The sequence below is a fragment of the Lottia gigantea genome (assembly GCF_000327385.1).
Source record: "Lottia gigantea unplaced genomic scaffold LOTGIsca_126, whole genome shotgun sequence".
In the NCBI taxonomy this organism is placed as follows: Eukaryota; Metazoa; Mollusca; class Gastropoda; family Lottiidae; genus Lottia; species Lottia gigantea.
The window spans coordinates 273563-294307 of record NW_008707351.1 but is presented as its reverse complement, the minus strand read 5'-3'; the positions used below and the strand labels follow the sequence as shown (position 1 = coordinate 294307).

Sequence of the window (20745 nt, the reverse complement as noted above, 5' to 3'; positions counted from 1 at the left end):
TCTTTTTTCAAAGAGGATTTTCTGCTTAAAACTGTATCAAGACTAAAATCTCCAATCAATTTGCTGACAAAAATCGAAATCAGTTCAGCCAAGGGAAGTTACTCTGGAATAGTTAGTTAAAACTGCCTAAAATAGAACTCATCTGGCATCAGTTTGTCTCTTTTCCTGTAATATTAACTGCCAGTGTTTTATTTTTTGTAATGGAGAAGTAACTTTAAAATAATATGAGCTCTTTCTCACATTGAACACGGTCTATAAGATTTTGTTTCTACTGTATAGTTATATTTGGTTTTTCCAAATACTGCAAATACAGAAGTTCATGGAACTCCCACCCATAGGCTGAGGTGATATTGAACTCTTCTTTCAAACTATACCATAAATATTTCCAAATACAGCCTGTAAATTGTCCACACAGTCACTTTAACAGATACACTTAACCTCAAAGGTCAACCCCTAACCTCTAAGATCATTATTTTTTCCTATTTGATGGTCTATCAAAATTTTGTTTCATACCACCCCCTTTACTGGAATGAAATTTCATATTTTGTACCGTATCAGCCATCCATGGTGAGTCAAATTGAGAAGTATCTTGATCTAGTAAATGGGTATATTTTGTTCTTCCTGAACGACCAAAGTTCTTGACCTGAAATGAATAAATATAAAACACATTTTATCAATTGAAAAGGAATCTCAAGAATTCTGTTGTATAGTTATTACACCTGTGTATCTACAACGATCAAACCAAAAACCAAGCAATTGCAAAAAAAGGGTTTCTGGATAGACCAATTACAAACAGTTGTACCTAATGGCCTAAATATACAGCATGACAATCAAATTATACCTTTTGTTGCCACCTACAATTCTACAGCTATAAATGCCTCTGTGATTGTCAAACGCTTGTATAAAAACTTCAGGGCGAATTCTCAAACATCTGTACTAAACGTTTGGTGACTGCTTACAAAAGGAATAAAAATCTGAGTAATGTTCTTGTCCATGATAGATTAGATCTCCTTTCAATAACTCCCTGTAACAATCGCTTTGCATTTCTGAATAATTTGTTTATCTTGTAAATCTCTCCAGAAGTCAGTAATTTCCTGTCAAATTGATGTATTCGAATGCTGAAATCCACATTCCCTACATGTGAACAAGACCAGTTCTTCTATAAGAGATTATCTCTTACAAAACCAGGTAAGTCCACTGATGAATATATATTCTTATTGGCCAAGTTTTGAGAATTGAAATTTCATGTTCAATACAAGAACGTAATTTGCGGCTGGAATTAATGAATTAGGACCCAGTTAGACGAGAAGTCCCTGTTTGCCGGATATCTACAGATTTACTGAAAAATATGTACTGAAGCACGCCAGCCCAAGAAGCTGTTGGCCAGGAAGCCAACATGACAGACCAACAAAAACCTCTTAAAACTGAGGTCAAAGTCCATGTTCAAAAGGGCAAATATTTCAACTTGGGTAAACAAGCCAGCTTAGCTTACATATAACCAGGATTTACAATGATAACAGGGGTGATTTTTGTTATTTTTTCTTTAATGAATAAAATTTTTATTTCTGTCCTAAACTTAATTAGAAACACCTGCTCTGAGAAAACTGTAAAGAGTAAAACTGTAAAGTGTAAAACTGTAAAGTGTAAAACTGTAAAGTGTAAAACTGTAAAGTGTAGACATATGTTAAATGTATCTAATTTCAAAGTGCTTGTAATAAGGTTTTCTAAAATGTTCCTGTATATCTAAGACACTGATACCATCAATTTACACCATTCAAATTAAAAATCAGGCAACTGTGGTTGTAAAATTCCACTAAAACTAAGTATTAAATGACGTCACTCTCACAAAAGCATCTAATACTATATTAGACCCTTTGCGATGCTGAAACAATTAGGTTTCATGGAATTACAAGAACCACATATGTTTAAAGAAAATTGGAATGATGCAAATCAAATCATTTTCAAATCAATACTATCAGTGCACTGGATACACAAAAAATTTAGAAAACCTTTTTACAATCCCTTTAAATCCATCTGTATTCTATTCCTAAAAAAAACAATTTCATGTTATAATAAAAAGATACATTATCAAGGCTGAAGGGTAATATATTGTGTTAAGGTAATAGATACAAATACACAAACCTGCATGACTTTTGGAAGGATTGTTTTATCAAAATGATCTTCTAATGTTGGTGCTGAATAATCTCTTTTTAAGACATCCTTGTCCTCATCCTAAAAAGAAATAGTATCAACATCAAATTATACTCCATACATACAACGCAAACACAAACTTCAACCCATCATTATCAGATTTAAAGGATTGACTAAACCATTTACAAAGTGGCATTAGGTGTTCAAATAAACATTCTAGTGCAGAAAAGTAGGACGTAAAACTCCATTCATTTCATTTCAAATAAACATTCCACCAACAAATATATGTAGCTACCATAAGGTTAAAAAATCCATCAAATATTGAGACGATAACTAATATTGGCACGATATAACACTGAATATGGCATGAGATGATACATGTATCCTAACGCAAGGTTGTGTATCGAAACTTAACAATACCTCTCAGTCTATAAAAGGGAAATTTTTATAAGTCTGCGAATCAATGTATCATGATACGACAAGCCACAATACATGTATAGCGATGTTGTGTATTGAGACTCAACAATACCTCTCATTCCATAAAATGGGGGATTTTTTTTTAAGTCAATGAATGGAATCACAACTTGTTCTCACTGACATATATGATAACTATTCATAAACAGTGGACATTAACAATTCATGACAACTACATTATCAAATATCACAGTTATTATTAAGTTAAATATTCAAATAAATATTACCATTTTGAGATAAAGTGTTAATTTTTACCCCATATCACAATATATATGGTATCTTGATAAGGGTTTAATTTAGATTCACAAATTTATCACACAGAATTTCACTGTTGGCTAATCAATTTATTAAATATTTTTGTAGCAATTTTAAATTTTCCAGTTGTAGACTTAAGATTGATCTTATCAATGACGTTGAAGGTTATAGTGATTACTGAAAGCTATCAGATATTTCGAAATTTGTCAGGGTATATTTATGGAAAATATACAATTTGATTTAAATCGCATATAATCTTCAATTTTGGCTGATCAAAACAAAAAACCATGCTTACCATATAGAAAGCACCTCTGTGATAATATTTCTGTAAAAACTTGTATTTGCCTTTTGCGCCCTTATTAACTACCATCTTGGGATTAGCTCTTCTTTCTGCTAACCTTTCTTCTTCAGTCATATTTCTTATTCTTTCTACTTCCAGTTTCTCTTTCTCATACCTAAAATATACATTAAACTTTACAGAATACTCTTTAAAGAACACATAACAATTTACAGAATACAGAACACTTTACAGAACACATAACAATTCACAGAACACATAACACTTTACATCATACATGTACATGAAATTTATAGAATACATGACAATTTACAGAATACATGACGCTTTACAACATACATAACACTTTACAGAATTCATAACACTTTACAACATTCATGTACATGACACTTTACAGAATACATGACACTTTACAACATACATGAATTTTACAGAATACATGAAACAATGCAGAATACACATATAGAAGACCTATACAGAATACATAAAATTTCAAAGAGAAATACAAAATACATAACTTTCACAGGATACAAATACAGAATACATAAATACATTTATAGTTGGTAAATCATACAAGGATTAGATAATCTATATGAGTTCAATATTTCATGTCAGATCATGAATGATAAGTTGAGTCCAACAAAAAAAAAAAAAAAACTTAAACTGCCATTTTGAAAATACTGCAGTAAAAGACACTCCCATTGTAATAAGGGTGGATGGAAATATAGCTCAGTCCAAAAAAACAAGAATTTTTTTTATGACACTTACGCTTCTCTTTCGTCACGGTTACGCTTTAATCTTTTAAATTCTCGTACTTTCCAGGCTTCATATTCTTCTTCATCATTTTCACCCTCTGAATTCATGGCATCGCAGGCATCTTGTGTAGCTTTGAGTGCTTCAAATTCTTTCTTAGCCTCATTTTCTACCATCTTCAAAAAATAAGTAGATTTGGAAACATTTAGAAAATTCTAGATACTAGCAAGATACGTCCATTTCCTGATGAACTTTCAGTATATCAAGGACAGCGCCAATCTGTGTCAAACCTACCAAAAATCTAACTTGTTGATTTCGACCAACAAACAAAATTTCATAAAATTCCAACATAAACTTTCAACTCACAAGCCACATTTAACATAATTTCACTTTTGAAATTTGTTGTATCAAGTACTAACTTGTCCAAGATCTTGTTAAATAAACCTACATAGCAAATATGATAAAAATTGTGGCCATTATGGCATTTATAAGTGACATTTAACATATTTCAGTTTATCAAGAGTTGAAACTATGTTATCATGTGTATAATCGTAGCCGATGTTTATAGTTAACTTAATATTACCTTTAATGTCTGTCTGCGTCTGTCTTCTGCTAATTTCTTATTTTCAACTTCTAATTCTCGTTGTTTTATTTCTTCCCTTTCTTTTTCTTGAATTGTGATTCTGTCACGCCTGTAGGAATAAAATTCATTTTAAAGTCACTGAGCTCCAGTCATCTTTTTGACACCTCTCAACCTTTTCAATAGAAAAGACATGTAATAGATAGTGAAATATCTAGTTTAAGATATTTTTTGAAGGAATTATGTGATTTTGGTACATTGATATTACTGCTGAAAACTATTTACATATATTCAAGAACCAAATCAACCCCCCAAAATGGTGCATCTGTCCCTTTTATACAAGAAAGTGAAAAAATATGATTAGACTTACTTTCTGACAAACACTGGTTTGAGTCTTGGTCCAACCTCCTCTTCTGAATCTGTGTATTCTTCATATTCAGATGATTCTTCTTCACTTTCCCCATCTGATTTCTCTTCTTCTACATCCATTACTTCCTGTATAATAAATAGGAGAGATTGACAGTGAATTCATTTATATTACCCAATGTATGCAAAAACTCATACTATTAGTCATTTCACAGAGGAGCTGCAGTGGCTCAGTGAGTTATTTAATGTACCTCATCTTCACGTTTCTGTTTAGCTCTTTGTCTCAATAAATTTCTTCTTCTTTCAAATTCTTCATCATCAATTTCTTCTTCTTCTTCACTAGACTCTTCCTCATCTTTACGATATCTTCTCTCTCGTTCATCTTCTGACATCTGATCAACAACTTCAGGTTCAACCACTTCACGTCGATGACGTGCAACTCTAAATAACAGAACCGGTTAAATAGCAATTAGGGGGTGAAAGATGACACAGGGTAGACTCTTGGAAGTACTCTCAGCGACACGAGAATTTTTCTTCACCTTATCGCCTAGCAGACGACAATCCAACTCGTTACAGAGCTATTCAACTGCCACTTGATTTGCTAGATAAACTAGGATCCAAAGTTTCCATTGATTGTCATGGAGGAATGTGTAGAATGCAAACCCTGTGTTTTTCAGATTGTAGAGCAGCTATCCTGGCAAAACTGAGTGACACAATAACCATTCATAAGAAAAGTTGTAATAAAACTGTAACTATACCTGTCATCATCATCACTTTCATATTGTTCTCTCTCTTGTAATCTCCGTAATCTTCTATCAGATATATCACCTTCAGTAGTCTCGATTTCTTTACTGGGTGCTGTGGTACGTTCAAATGCAAACTGTTCTTCTTCTTCTTCACTGCTACTATCTGGAGCATATTCTGGTCTTTTTCCAGTAACATATCGATTGACTTTCACTTTTTCTGTTGTTAACTCTCCTGTAATATGAACAACAGGAATGAAATGGACTACAAGTAATTAAAACTAAAATATTGAATCAAATTCTATTTAATCAAATGCTTGCTTAATAATTTCAACATTTACATTGAGCTCAGAATTGAATTTTATCTCACATTTCACAAATTTCCAAAATATGATTTTCAATTGTATGCTAGGTTTATTACATGAACACATCGATCACCCTCCCAATTTCCTGTGAAATTATCCCACATTTTGGACTTAAAAATCAGATTTTCAAATAATATGTTCAATGGTTGTAATTTTCATCAACCCATAAACAATCTCTCAGTAGCCTACTATTTTGAAGTTGATACAGTCAAGTAACCTAATTTCATGGAAGCCTATTTTTTGTGGATTTCCGGAAATGATTAATTATTTACATGTGCGACCTCGCGTGACCTCTGCATTTGCTTGTTTTGATAATGAATTCAGTAGTTTCAAGCATGGTAAAATTATTAATGTATACTTTGACAAATACAAAATGGCAGATTTCAGTTATTACCAAACATCACCATTTTTTATCGGCAGAATTTCCTTATAATCCCAAGCAGTAATCGGAATTCCAAGTGTCGTCTGCTAGAATGTAGTCCAACGAATGAAGTCACGTGATCAACTAGCAGATTCCGTGTCAGCAGGAAATTTCCATGGAACACAAAGTGGACCATATTCTTATGTTGTTTCAATGACCTTTATCAATAAATCACGCTATGTATCTTATTTTGTCAGTAACTATTTTTTTTTTTAAATCGTGGTTCTTTGAAGGAATTGTCACTAGTTATAATGAATTGATATTAAAGATAAAATACTAAGAGAAATTAATTATACCACCCGGTATTTATACAACGTGTTTTTCTAGACTTATTTATAAATCAAACATTATACACGAAAATAGGTGACACATTCTGCCGCCAATGGTTGCTCATGAAATATGGGTCAAAGTGAAGGATTCATAAAGAAAAGCGAAATAAACCAATTTTAATTATTTTGTAGAATATCTGAGGAAATATCTAAGACATAAAAAAAAAATTTGTTCTTTTAAATTTGACGAAATTCGGTGTTGAATCCTTATATCCACGAAAATAGGTTACACCACTGTATATTTTAAATTCACACATACCGGTATTAATAATTGGCAAAAGTCAATTCTTTAGACATTGTACACATTGTAGGTATCAAATGCTGCAATTAAGTTTTTTCTGTAGGTGATTTATGTCATAAATGTGAACAGTTACCTTTTTTATTTTTAAGAGTAATAGCACCAGCAGTTGACTGAATTGGTATCTTGGTGGTTGCCATGTTGACTGATGTATGGTCTTGTGATTCACTAAATTAATATCTGAAAATGGTTGAAAGAAAACACAATATTTAATGTTGAAAAATATAGAAATTTACACTAGATATATCAATTAAATCAAGTAGGAACCTAACACATCATGTGGTTGACGCTGTAGTGTTTGGTTCGCATTTCACACACACCAAAAAATTGTTGTAAGGTTTTATATTTACTAATACTATCTTCTAATTTGCAACAGATCGTCAGCTTGTTGATTAATTTCTAAAACTATATGTATTTATTATAGAAACTTTGCATATAAACCTAAGTTTTACCTCTAATATTACAAGAAATTTCTATTTTTACATTGTTTGAAAATTTTCCAAGATGTTGGATTGAGTTATCTGCACTTGGTTCCGAACATAATAGGTTGAGCGTGAAAAGAAACGAAATATTTCTTGTTATTACTTAATATAATTCATTACTGTTCAATTTCAATAGGGATATTCTTTGAATTTGACATATTTAGATAACCTGTCTATGTAGATGTACGAATAGCTGAAAACCTTAGATTGTCGATCAAAGATTATTATAGTAGGCCTATAGATCATATAAACTATTTTATTTATAATTCTTAGTCGCTTTTTTAATAGGCAATTTATATAGGTAAGCTTGGGCTATATGATATTTTTATCGATGCATTGGGTAGGCCTAATTACGGAAACTTTACCGTTTTTCTTGTTTTCGAAATAATGAGAAACATGTATGTATTCGAAGCTACGACAAATGGAACCTCCACATATTAGGCCTACAGAACCGAAACCGTTGGGTGATAGAGGGGGATATTTTTCTTTTCAATGATCGGCAAATTTTTTTTTGAATAACCCCGTTCCCTAAATTATAAAAATAAGTTCACCAAATACAAGTTCGCAAGCCAATTCAAAATCTTTCTTGCGATTTAATTACTTTAGAAAAGGTGTACTTAGGATAAAACAAAGTTTTGAATAAAAGTTGATATAATATGTCACTTGTCAGCTTCATTGAAATATACCTTTAATATCGACATTTCTTTTAGTTTGAGTGAACCTTGGCCCTGGCCACTGAAGCAATGACGAAGAGTCAATTGAGAAATTTATGCTATTTTCGGAGATATTTTAGTTTAATAAAAGGATAGTGATTATTTAAAATTTCAAAATACTTTCCAAAATTTACCAATGATTCTGTCTATATAATATAAAATAACGTCTAAAAAACCTTCTGCAGAAGAATGGTTTAAAAGGGGAAATTAGATTGAGATTTCTCGTTCCCATTCCGCCATAAATATGTTCGCATAACTTCGCGTGAAACGATTGCAGTACCAGAAGTTTAATGGTACACTTTTCCATCTGTCAAAGTCTGGCATGGTTCAACAAGTTCAAAATCACCGATAAGCGCTAAATATATTTTTAAAACCCGACAAGACCCGGCACGTTTCTACATCAGCCAACATAAATCCAAAAAAATCAAAAAAAAAAAAAAAAACCCCGAAAAATAAAAAAAACAAAACAAAAATAAAACAAACTTGTTTGACAATGAAATCCTGTCGGCATCACGATAATCTTGTCGTGGAAGCGTGCAAGATTTAATCAAGATTCGAATCGAAAACAAAAATCGGCTACCAAGACTAATTCGTGTGCACTTTTTTCGCATTATTTTTGCGTCATTTCTCACAAATTAAAAGTTTGTTATCTCTGATATATACAACGTAAACACTTTTTACCCAAGTATAATGCACAAATTTTGATCCAGAAAGCATATTGTTTTACCGTCTGAGTGGAGATATTCTGAAATCGGTTTAGATGTTTATTGATCAGATACCATAGGACAGACATTGCCTGAGCCAATATGCAGGGATCTGACAGTTGGTGGTCATTTTTGATACCAGCACAGACATTGTATAAGCCGATATGCCGAGATCTGACAGATGATGGTCATTTTTTATACTAAGGCAGACACTGTCTGAGCCGATATGCCGAGATCCGGCAACTGATGGCCCGATTGGGTGATAATAAACAGTTTCACCAAGTTTCGTCAAAATCTGTCAAGGATTGGACCTTCTAGAATGTTTACGAGCTAAAAATTGAATACGTTCTCAAGCACAGGGGCAGTAACTCCTACTAGATATTTTTTTTGATTCTTCCGACTTTTGACAGGGTTCATACTTGGGTGATTACGAACACTCACACCAAGTTTTTTCAAGAATTGTGTCTTACGAGTAATTGTTGACGGACGGACGGACAGACATGGGTGACGGCAATATACACCTCCCCCCCCCCCCCCCCATTTCATGTGGGTGTATAAAATATAGAGTTTCCACATCAGCTGATAACTGTCAAAATATCTATTAGAGGATTGGATGTTAAGTATAAGTGGGTTTCTACATCAGTTGTCAAAATATCTATCATAGGCTGGTAGGTATCAGAGACTTTCTACACCAGCTGATAACTGTCAATATATCTATCCGAGACTGGTAAAATGCAACAATTTTCTACATCAGCCGATAACTGTCAAAATATCTATCATAGGCTGGTAAGTATCAGAGAGTTTCTACATCCATCTATAACTTTCAAAATATCCATTAGAGGCTGGTAAGTATCAGAGAGTTTCTACACCAGCTGATAACTGTCAAAATGTCTATTAGAGGCTGGGTTGTTAAGTATCAGCAGGTTTCTACTGTCAAAATATCTGTCAAAGACTGGTAACCTTCAAATTATTTATAAGAGGCTGACAAGGCTAACCAAATTCGAGTTACCCATCCTATTGATTCTGTAACATCGTTTTTATCAATTGTGTAATTTGGGAAGGGTTGGTATTGTTCCCAAATTTTCTGTCGTCTGTACACCCACCTAAGGTCAATGTTCTCATGTTCATTTTTGGGGATTACTTCTGACTAATTTGCAGTGAAGTCCATCCTACGGCTCCATAAATAGATGTAATGCAAACGTATAGTATCTCTACTTGTTTTGGGATAGTTGGTTATTGTATTTACTTTGTTTGTTTGTAAGTGCATTAAGGAATTTTGAGAACTTGCCAGAATACACCAAAAGAGCGACAAATTAGCCGAGAACAACCCAGTCCATGGCAAACAAAGACGTTGTTACATTAAAGGCTATGCAGTAAGTGAATCATAAAGAAAATTGTTTGGTTTGGCCTATCGATCGAGACTATTCCATTTTATATTTGATTGGAGTCCTCTGTCTTGGATTATTTAACTACCCCAAATTCAAGCGTATGTTTGTTCATTTTGAAACAAAAGTTTCAAGGAGTACATATAACCACTATAAGTTAATGTTAAATTTATTCAACGTGCAGTACATTTTAATTTAAGTGATACCCTTATTCCAGCGATTAAGAAGATACTTATTGGAAATATGGAGAGATCTTTGGTACCAAGATTAGATGATGATCATTTCTTTGATGATTTCTTTAAAGAAATGAACCGATCAGCAATGAGACAGCATCACGACTTGAGAAACGCCATGATTCGTTTATCACCAAGAGATCCTATTGGCGATATAGATAGAGAAATAGACGAACATATTAGACAACTAAGACACCCACTTGTCACCCGACCTGATGGTACCGAAGCTTTGGATTTAAAGATTGATCTTAGCCACTACAAACCAGAGGAGATCCATATCAGAACTGTCGGTCACGAACTCAGTGTTCATGCCAAGCACGAAGACAAAACCGACCATTCATCTGTGTATCAAGAATATTCCCGCAAATTTTCACTTCCAGCTCACGTGGATCCAGAGCACGTGCAGTCCAGCCTGTCAAGAGATGGAATATTGAGGATTACGGGAGCAGTTGATAAGTCTTTAGAACCACCATCAAAAAAGGTTGCCATAGAACACAAGAAGAAGTAAAGGACGCAGTAAATAAAGATGTAAATGGAATTGTTGTTTTCTTAATAAATAGGAACTATCTTGATTTATTGATAATCTGTAGAGGATAAAACTATTCACAGAGTGACTTGGGTGTCAGCTACGTGTCACGTAATGCGTAATCGATACTTGGATCAACTGTTCTAACATAAAATAATTAAAGAATATTATCTTGAAATTAATTATACCAGACGTAAAGAGGTAAATTGGTTTTTTTTTAGCCTATTCCAATTTCAGCAAAATGTAACAAATTGTAAACTTCAAATATTTAAAATGAATGCATTTTTTAATCTTCAAAGATAAAAATTTATGAAAATTTAACCGATTTAGTAAACCGTTTCATTATTTAACTGTTAAGACTGAAAATTCGACATAGCATTTGCCTACAATTAATAAAAATGAATTGATGATAACGGAGGTTAGATTTCATCCCAATTTTTCAAACCTATATTAAAGCGTCATTAATTGTAGGCGAACACAACGTCAAATTTTCAGTCCGTAGTTAGGCCTACAAGGATCAAATTTATTCATACCAAACAGTTCCCATATCGAGGATATTTTTTTTTGTATCGGTCTGTCGTATCAGAGGTATGATATCGCTTGTTTATGTACTCTTAGTGTTTTAAGATAGGCAGCAATTAGATGATATACGTTACTTGTATAGCATTCCTATTCAATAAATGATTTTGATGTATTCACTGTAATAACAACGCCTATTTACCCACTGCCTTATTTAGATTATGTAGTTTGTTTACTTTTATTAGTCATATAAGAATAAAGGTGTGACATTATATAGTTATTTCTGTCTCATCCGTAGGCCTTCTTGTAATTTTCAATGCACATCGTGAGCACGTTAAATAAAGATTATATCAAATTGGTAAACTCAGTTCCAGTGTGGTATCATGAGCAGCCCCTGCCTCGTTACCGAGTGGGGAAAGAGGAAAAAAAATAACTGAAATGGATTTTTACGCCTCACTTTTCTGTATCTGTTTGGGTTACTGAGGACGGACAACGCCATGCAGTGTGCTAAGGGAGAGATTTTGCCAGGACTGTGGAATCAGCCATTTTTTCGATCTTAAACGTGCACGCCAGTAGCACACGGGGCCTCGGCTTTTGGAAAGAAAAAAATATAAACACCATCTTAGGTTCACGAGGAGCCCATACCATTATCTAAGTCAGATTTCTAGGCATTGACCATTCAGAGATTATCTCCACCCAATTTAGCCAATTGAAATTGCATGAGTGACGAGAAAATTTAAGGTAGGAACGACAATTATTAGCTTTCAACGTTTGAGGATGTCGATGATCGATCTGTATTTTTAACTGTGTGTTAGTCCTAAACATCTGTGAACGTTGTCTGCTGGAGTAGGGTCGTAATCTGTGAGTTCTCTTAAACATATTTATTTACTTCGAATTCACCAAAACCTGACGCTAGGGCATCATCTTTACCTTTATTTTACCTTTACCGTTGATGCGTACGTAGTATTTGGTGTCCGATGAAAGATTAGTTTCGTTACAAATAAACTTTGATCGAACCACAGTCGTGACATAAATGGTGTACGGTGTAAGTATATAAATGAATATGTCTTAAACACGTTAAGAGAGTTGGAAAAAAGATGTTTTGGGGTCCTTCTCCATCCGAACACTGTCAAAGTAGCTATAGAGGCAGGTGTTTCGGACTCACTGTAGCACACTTCCAATTCCGTGTGACTCTTAAAAGGCGACACCTCCACGTGTAATAATATACCGTACCCTTCTACAACACCTAGTATGATATCTATTTGCACCAATCCTTGCTTTCAAGCTTTCAAAGATAAAAACATGGATGAGAGTTGTTTCCCTTTAAACTTAAAATTGTCACGGAAATTTATTTTACAATCATGTTCGTTTGTTTCCAACCTCAAATCATCAAATGACATTTATTCTTCAAACATATGGCGGTCTGTCCCTTTAAAAAAAAATCAAATCGAATCGTGAGAAGAAACAATGAATCCATAGGGGAAGGGTCGAGTTAGTAGCGGCTCTGTTTTCACAGAGATCAACCGTCGAGGTTGAGATTCAACATGTAGCAGCATGGAGCGCGGAAGAGCAAGCCTCCATGTCTGTGAGATTACCCCAAGAAATTGTTTGAATTCTTACATAATATTTTAAAGCAAAAGCGAACAAAAATCCCATTTATCTAGGGCTTCAATTGCCCCCGCCCTCCGATCTGTAACCCCACTGGCGCCGTTACTGTTTCGAGTAGAGGCCATAACAGTGTCAGACTGTCAGCACCATATATTTATTAAAGGACTTAATGATAAGAAATTTACATTTCGTGAGATGCAAAGGTTTGTAAATTGAACACAATTTGTCGCAGTGATCTAATCAACGTTAAAAAAATTGCTAAGCTTGTCGTAGATGCCGATAGCGTGTTTTGTAGGGTAACAGATTTAAAATAGATAACAATTATAATAATAAAATTATTTAATTTTCAATATAATATAATCAATATAATTCAACAAATGTTCATCTAAAAAGTAATAAAAAATAACAATTTTAAGAATTACAAAATATATACAATAGTTGGAGTATATGTAGAATAGCAAAACATATCAATAAAAATCCCCTTTTCAAGAGTGATGAAAAATAACCATTGATCATAATGATAAATCATTAACGAAACTATACGTACGGTCCTTACAAAAAAATAACATACACGAACGTAGTTTACAACCATTTTGAATCTCTTACTCGACTAAATAAGTCGAATTTTAAAAGTTTAAAGCTATGATATTTCAACTAAGCCTGTAAATGACATTTTAAGGGTTAGTACTGGTTTAAAGTGTGATTTAAAGGCTTTGTTGAAACATTGTAGCATTTAAAAAAAATATTAAGTCGAAGAAGTGATTCAAAGTGGTCGTGAACTACGTTCGTGTGTGTTTGTTCAGTGTAAGAACCATCCATAATTTCGTATAAATGAAAACATGTGGTAAAAAGGTCACTGTCTATACGCACAATTCAAGTAGAGCAGATTATTAAAGGAATACTAGACATTTACTTCAAATTCTCAAACTGGACCAGTAAGAGTATATATTTTCATCAGTGGATTTACATGGTTTCATAAAATTAAAGGGATACTACGTCTTAAAATGAACATAAAATTTTTAAATTTTAAACTTGACCAATTAGAGCATATATTCATCAGTAGAAATAACATAACATTACCTTTATTTAATCTAATAAATCCAAAAATTTAATAATTACCCATAAAAATGCAATTAACTATTGAAAAACGCTTAATATTAAGATTAATTTTCCAATTTTCCAGATTTTACAGAGATTCTGTTGTAACTTGTTGACACCAGGTAAGTTCACTGATGAATATATACTCATATTGACCATTCTTGAGAACTTAAATTTTATGTTCATTCTAAGACGTTGTATCACAACAGAATATCTGCATAATATGATGGATCCATAAAACTAAAAAAATAATTAATAAAGCTTAGTTTGAGAATTAAAAGGTAGGCCTAATGGTCATTCTAAGTAGAATAAATAATTAATGAAACACTTGATATTAACTACTTTAGCTATCTAAACTAAAATAGCTATCTACATGTACATAATATTCTGTTCTCCCTTTCAGACAGTTACGCTCTACCAGGTACGATCCTAAACAAAATAAGAACAGTCTACTTAATTTTGAGGTAGCTTAGGCATTAAACAAAAACGGTGTACCTTTAATGATTGCAACATTTCCGTAATAGACTGCTCTATTATATGGGAAGAGGTGTGATCCGATTTTGAAATCATTTGGAATAAGAAAATGCTCGTATTATCTTCTGAAATTTAACAAGCTTAATTAACAAGGAAAACAAATCATCAGGATTATCATTGAATGTAATGACTTAATTAAAATAGTCGTGACTCAATTTATACTGTGAAATTCAAATGAGATTGTGCTTTAATGAAGATTTAATCCTACTCAATATAGCAATCTTATATTATGAATAAAAAATTTGATGAGCAAAAATTTAGTATAATACTATAAAATATACACTTTTAAAGCATATAGAAATTGCTGCCCTGAATCGAACGACATTATCTCATATTCAAATGAACTTGACTCATATCATATACATGTATATGTGATAATCAACCTTCAGGCATCTCCGATCCTCTCAGAGTATTGTCAAGATTCATGGAATGAACACGAACTTCAGTCTTATTCAAAGAACATCGCACATCAGTGTGATCTTCAAAGAGATAATATCGTTAATAAAATGATATGGTTTGATGCCTTTAGAACATTGACCATTTAGTATCTTCTATAACGGATTGGTACACTTTTCCAGTTAAATTTGTACACCAGCCTTTCTGTTGATATCCTCGACATCAACCCATTTTTGTAATAATGCCTGAAATATAAAAGGTATGGTGTAACAGATGACGCAGATGAGGTCGCGACGAAGCCATAGGACTGTCACAATCAGATCAATGCTTTCAATGATCGGTGTATGAGGATTTTAAGACCATTTCACAATATTATGAGCATGCGTTGTGGATCAGGTAGGGAACTTGTGGTTTTAAAACAAACTTGCGCATATTGCGCTTCTACAGAGCTGTCACATTTCAAATTCAACCTCGAAAGTTGTTCCTAATTGAGTCTGTCTGCCCTCTATTTGTACGCCCAGTTTCGACAAGCTGACGTTGCTATTGTATTGCTTGCAATATATATTTTATACATATTATTATATTGCTACAAAATATAATTGCAATCACATTAACCTACCTTATTGCTCTGCTTAATTTCTCAAAGTTCATGTCATTCTTTCCCTTTTTGGCTCCCCACCTCCTACTGAATGCAACAGTATCATCGAATTTAAATGTTCCCTCCCTTTCATCTTGCCACGAGATCAGTTTTTGGTTTTTATCTTTCAATGTTTCAAGAATAAATTTCCATAGTAAGTTCTTTTTAGCACCTAAATAAAGATAATTCCAAACACATTATAAAATAGTCTTGTCTACAAAAGCATAAACAATTTAGAGCTTTACAGATATTCTTAATTCTTCTGTGCGATTCACAGAAGTCTGGTTTTGTCACACAAATGGAATCCATCTGATTATAATGCAAATATTGATGTTTCGTGAGAGTTTCTCAAATCATAGATGGCTTTAATTGTATCTCAAATTCTCACATGTAAATGCTTAAGCTGTAGAAGAATCGTTTTTTCATTTATTGCTTTCTGTAAAATTAAAATAATTTTTGCATACCTCTGTTAGATTTACAGTAAGGCTTGGAATCAATATCATCATCTTCGTAAAATACTTCGTTAGAAATGCATAATTTACTTTCATAGATGCAGTCAAATCTTGGAATATTACTTTCATCATTATAGCCGGAGTCAGCTGAAGATTATATTTAGAATAATATTAAAAAAAGCCAATCTTAGATGTCTTCTATATCCTATGCGTTAAAGGGATTGTAAAGAGGTTACCTAAAAAAATGTACGTTAATCGGGGACACTGAAAGGACCAATTTGCACCATTCAAGTGTTCAACCTGTATGAAAAAAGCGCAAAGCTGAACCCGAGATATGTCTTTTAATTTCTTAGTGTATTCGTTCTGGGTAGGGATGACGGACAGCATATGGCAAAATATGAAAATAATATGTGTAAACATTACTTACTAGAGGATCTAGGACTGTTGCCATAACAATTAGAATCTTCACTATCTACAGAACGGTCGCGATCAAGGAAATCGAGATCTTCATGTTGTAACATCACTGCAATAGATATATACAAAGTATATAAGTTGATTGATTGTGATGAAACGGAAATATAGATAGGACATTATACAGTATATATCTTTTTTTTATCTCTTTCTTATCCTTTTTTATGTATCCATGGTGATGATATCCGAAAATTAAGAATATATTTAAGTGATAATGATAAAGGAACAAATAGCAATGGTGGGGTTCATATACTAAGAAAAATCAGTTACAGTCCATCCTCAATTAGAAGCTGTGAATTGTTTCGGATGATGATGAATGACGATGATGATTATGATGATGATGATGATGATGATGGTAGAGGTGAATGCATTTCAAATTGCTATTATAAATTGTTGACAAAAATTCTGTTGAATTGAAAAACTTGTTTAAATGTTTATTATGTTCGCACACGTATGTATGTATTTTATAGCATTGTCTCAAAGAAATTAAGAATGAATAGATAGCGCTAATCATGATATAGCTAATCATGACAGTGCTAATCTTGATATAGCTGATAAATTTGATAGCCAGTAATCATGATATCTAATCTTGATAATGCTATTTATGAATCAGATAATCTTGGCAATGCTAATCTACATTTTGCAAATACTTTAGATCCCAATATGTACTAACCACTTTCGTTGTCAGAATCAACTTCCTCTTGTTTTATCATAAAAGCTTCCGGGTTCTCAAAATTCAGCATGCTGCTAACAGGTGATTCACTTTGAAGTATCAATTCTTGTATAGCCGGATCCAGCACAGTATCAGTTGGTTCTAAAAATAACACGTTTTATTAAGATTTTCAGGATGTTCGAATCTGACAAAAGATTTTCATGGTTTATCTTGGGCAGTTCTAGTCGTTTTACAGACCAAATCAATTAAAATTCATTTAATTACTTTTCTTTTATGTTTTGAAACATGAAAATATGAATCCCTAGCCACTAAAGAATCAAATAAAAAAATAATAAAACCGGAAACGAAGCAAAAAAATCATATACAAACAAACAACCAAAAACGAAACGAAAATATTTTTATTTGATGAAATAATAATGAGTTATCCCTTACCAAAGTCATAACAACTACCATCCAAAAGAGAAGGATCAACCGCGTCTGAAAATATGCACAGAAAACTTTTATTTGGGAATTCCGTGATGAAGCAGTGATAGCGAAGGCCTTAATTTCAACCAATCGCAAATAGCTTTCACGCCAATATAAATTATAGCCTATCCATGAGTCAGTATCCTTTTATCAACATGGAAATTCCCATTTGCTAATTGCCAGTATCTCAACTATCATAAGGATTGGTTGAACCAAGTCCACGGACCCCCATCCCTAAGGGGCATCAGCCCAAGGACATTATTATGTCCGTATTGAAAAGAAAATGATGACTTCAGAATGCAGGAGAGCATAATATGTGAAAACCAACTTAAGTCTAAGGGTTCAAGTCATCAAGATGAGCCACTGCAAATTCCTTCAGCACTGTATATTAATCTTTGCTAATTTCCCATGGTAACTAGAACCAGGACAACCCTTGTCATTTCTCTGTTTTTACAGAGACACATAATTACTTGATAATGTCTTTCAACATCCTTTCGGTTTGCTCTTAGGAAGTAAAGTTCAATCTGCAGAACGGTGATAGTGAAAGTGGAAGTAGGAAATTAACCCCTCAGTTTTGTTCAGGGAGAATTATTAATTTACCTCTCAATAGACTTGAAAAATTGTCATCTTGTGGAATATTCGGGGTATAGTTCCCGCCATCAAAATATTGCCAATTATATGACGTAATGTGGCCCTGAAAAATGGCAGAATTATATATAGTAGCTTTCTGTTTTGCGTGACGCGGTTAAAATGGAATATTCATGCACATAAACAACAAGGAAGATTGATAAGAAAATAGGGTTTAGTTTCATTTTCATAGCTAAACATCACGCTGGTACACCCACAATATTTTCGATACCACGATATCAAAAGGAAATGTGATATTGACTCCCAACCCCCCACTTTCAATTTTTTTTAACATATTACATAGTAAAGGAATAGCCTATGGCCCCCTAAAAAATTGTGTCCCCTACTCACCCCTCACGTAAATTTCCAAGAGACGCCACTGAGTGGACGCAATTTTGAAACCTGCCCTGCATTTAGTTCTGTCAAGTCGAGAGTCTCCAAGATGAAAAACGTTAAAGCCAACAATCGGCTTGTTCTGTACAAAAAAAAAACATATGCTGCTCCGTAGTGTTTTGCCAACAGGGCGCAGGGCTGGTTGGACTATATGATGAACGATAAGACGTCGTTTCGGCACAAATATTTTAAGCATAAGACAGTTTGACACGGCATTCTAGGCACACTTCTTACAGGCACATGTTGTACACAACTCAGTGATGGCTACACACTATTAGGCACACCGATATTCGGCATTTCGTCATTTAGGTATCGAGTCTTACTTGTGCTTAAAGTATTCGTGTCTATATGACAGTGACCCGTTGTGGAAGGTGAACAGGCCCTGCCCCGCGTGTGACACCACTGTTATAATGTTATTGCACTTCCACAACACCCGATGTAACTCAGACTGAGAAAGTCCCCACGAAACAACATCTTTATAATATGTAATATAAATACTTACATAGTGATAATTCTGGTTTAAAGTAGCTACCGCCATTGTTTGTTGTTCCTGAAATATTTCAAATAAATTTTGATTTGGAAACGTTTAAAATATAGCGCGTTACATAGGGTAAAGTAATAACAATGCAGGCCAGTTCAGTACGTAAAATCCAGGATATTTATAATGCTAGTTTCATTTTACAATTTATTGTTTACTGTTATTAGAGCTAGTAGGCCCACATGATATTGATATTTTAAGGTTACACTGCTGGGCTGTATGTAATTAATATAGTATAAATTTTACATAACGAAATATGTCGTTCGTGTAAGGAGTTGAAAGCTGGCGTATGGCCCAACCTCGAAAGCACTGGTCGTGGCATCCTGGCCTAGCCAGGTTTACGTCCAAAGGGGGCAAAATATCTGAGATTGCCCGAATTTCGAATCTATTAATGACATTTTTGCCCGAAAAACTTGTTTTAGGGACTGTGTGGGGGGGGGGGGATGTCGGCTGCCCCCTGTGCTCCGTTTGCCTCCGCCTCTGATCCGAATCTGTAGTCCAGGCATCCGAATCTTTCTTCTCATGAGTAGGATTTGAGCCCATGGGACTCAATAGTGTTTGAGTCAGATAATCAAAACACATGCTTACAACACTTGTTTTACACCCCAATGAGGGAGTGATCCTTTTTTATGAACTTCATTTGGTTATAACTTGCATCGGATTTAAAAACAACTTTCACTTTTAATTTCAGTTTGATAATGCCTTAATTCTATGTAAAGAGTTAAATATGCCAAGTAAATCAAAGCCTACCCCTACTTTAAAATAATATGTTTCCTTCCATGCAATGAGTCTAATTGAATTTGTAAATATGTATGTATGATTGAACGTGATGGGAAAAATATGGGTTTCCCCGTTATACTCATTTCCATCTGATATTTATGTGAAGTTTTATAATAATAATTTCTTTATTGGGCAAACAAGTTGAACTATTTATATAGTATATTATGATGTTTGGTTCCCCTGCACTGGCTTGTATTGAGATTCTAAATTATAAAACCTTACGGACAATCATTGAAGTAGGCCTGCTATATTATCAAACCCGAACGATATAATATTTAGAAATAGCTTTCATTATTAGGTTTTTTTATTCATAATAAAAATACTATGGTTAATCTTGACAAAAGGCGCGATCTTTTATATATAATCTATGGGATTTTCCCATATAAAACTATTCAATTTCTTGGAAAAGATCGACTTTAAGAATAAGCGGTCGTCTTCAAGGTCATTCATTTTGTAGATTTTTTTTGTGTTCTATGGC

At 33.5% G+C, this 20745-nt stretch overlaps 3 protein-coding genes across 3 annotated transcripts; 1 reads left to right on the top strand and 2 right to left on the bottom strand.

Moving 5' to 3' along the window:
* Positions 1-469: 469 nt before the first annotated feature.
* LOTGIDRAFT_138500 (hypothetical protein) lies at positions 470-7185 on the bottom strand (the record flags this gene model as incomplete). The annotated part of the gene is made up of 9 exons (XM_009048649.1): positions 470-643; positions 2143-2232; positions 3176-3335; positions 3947-4107; positions 4515-4623; positions 4882-5006; positions 5129-5318; positions 5636-5855; positions 7110-7185. Coding segments are annotated over 9 exons (1305 nt in total), but the record flags the coding sequence as incomplete, so codon positions are not given.
* Positions 7186-10719: 3534 nt separating this feature from the next.
* LOTGIDRAFT_69877 (hypothetical protein) lies at positions 10720-10989 on the top strand (the record flags this gene model as incomplete). Its single annotated transcript, XM_009048648.1, has 1 exon — positions 10720-10989. A coding segment is annotated over one exon (270 nt), but the record flags the coding sequence as incomplete, so codon positions are not given.
* Positions 10990-15376: 4387 nt separating this feature from the next.
* On the bottom strand, positions 15377-19487 carry LOTGIDRAFT_172065 (hypothetical protein; the record flags this gene model as incomplete). The annotated part of the gene is made up of 8 exons (XM_009048647.1): positions 15377-15476; positions 15851-16040; positions 16333-16467; positions 16748-16843; positions 17465-17605; positions 17897-17941; positions 18530-18623; positions 19452-19487. 8 exons carry the CDS (start codon positions 19485-19487, stop codon positions 15377-15379), a joined length of 837 nt encoding a protein of 278 aa, XP_009046895.1.
* Between the last annotated feature and the right edge of the window lie 1258 nt (positions 19488-20745).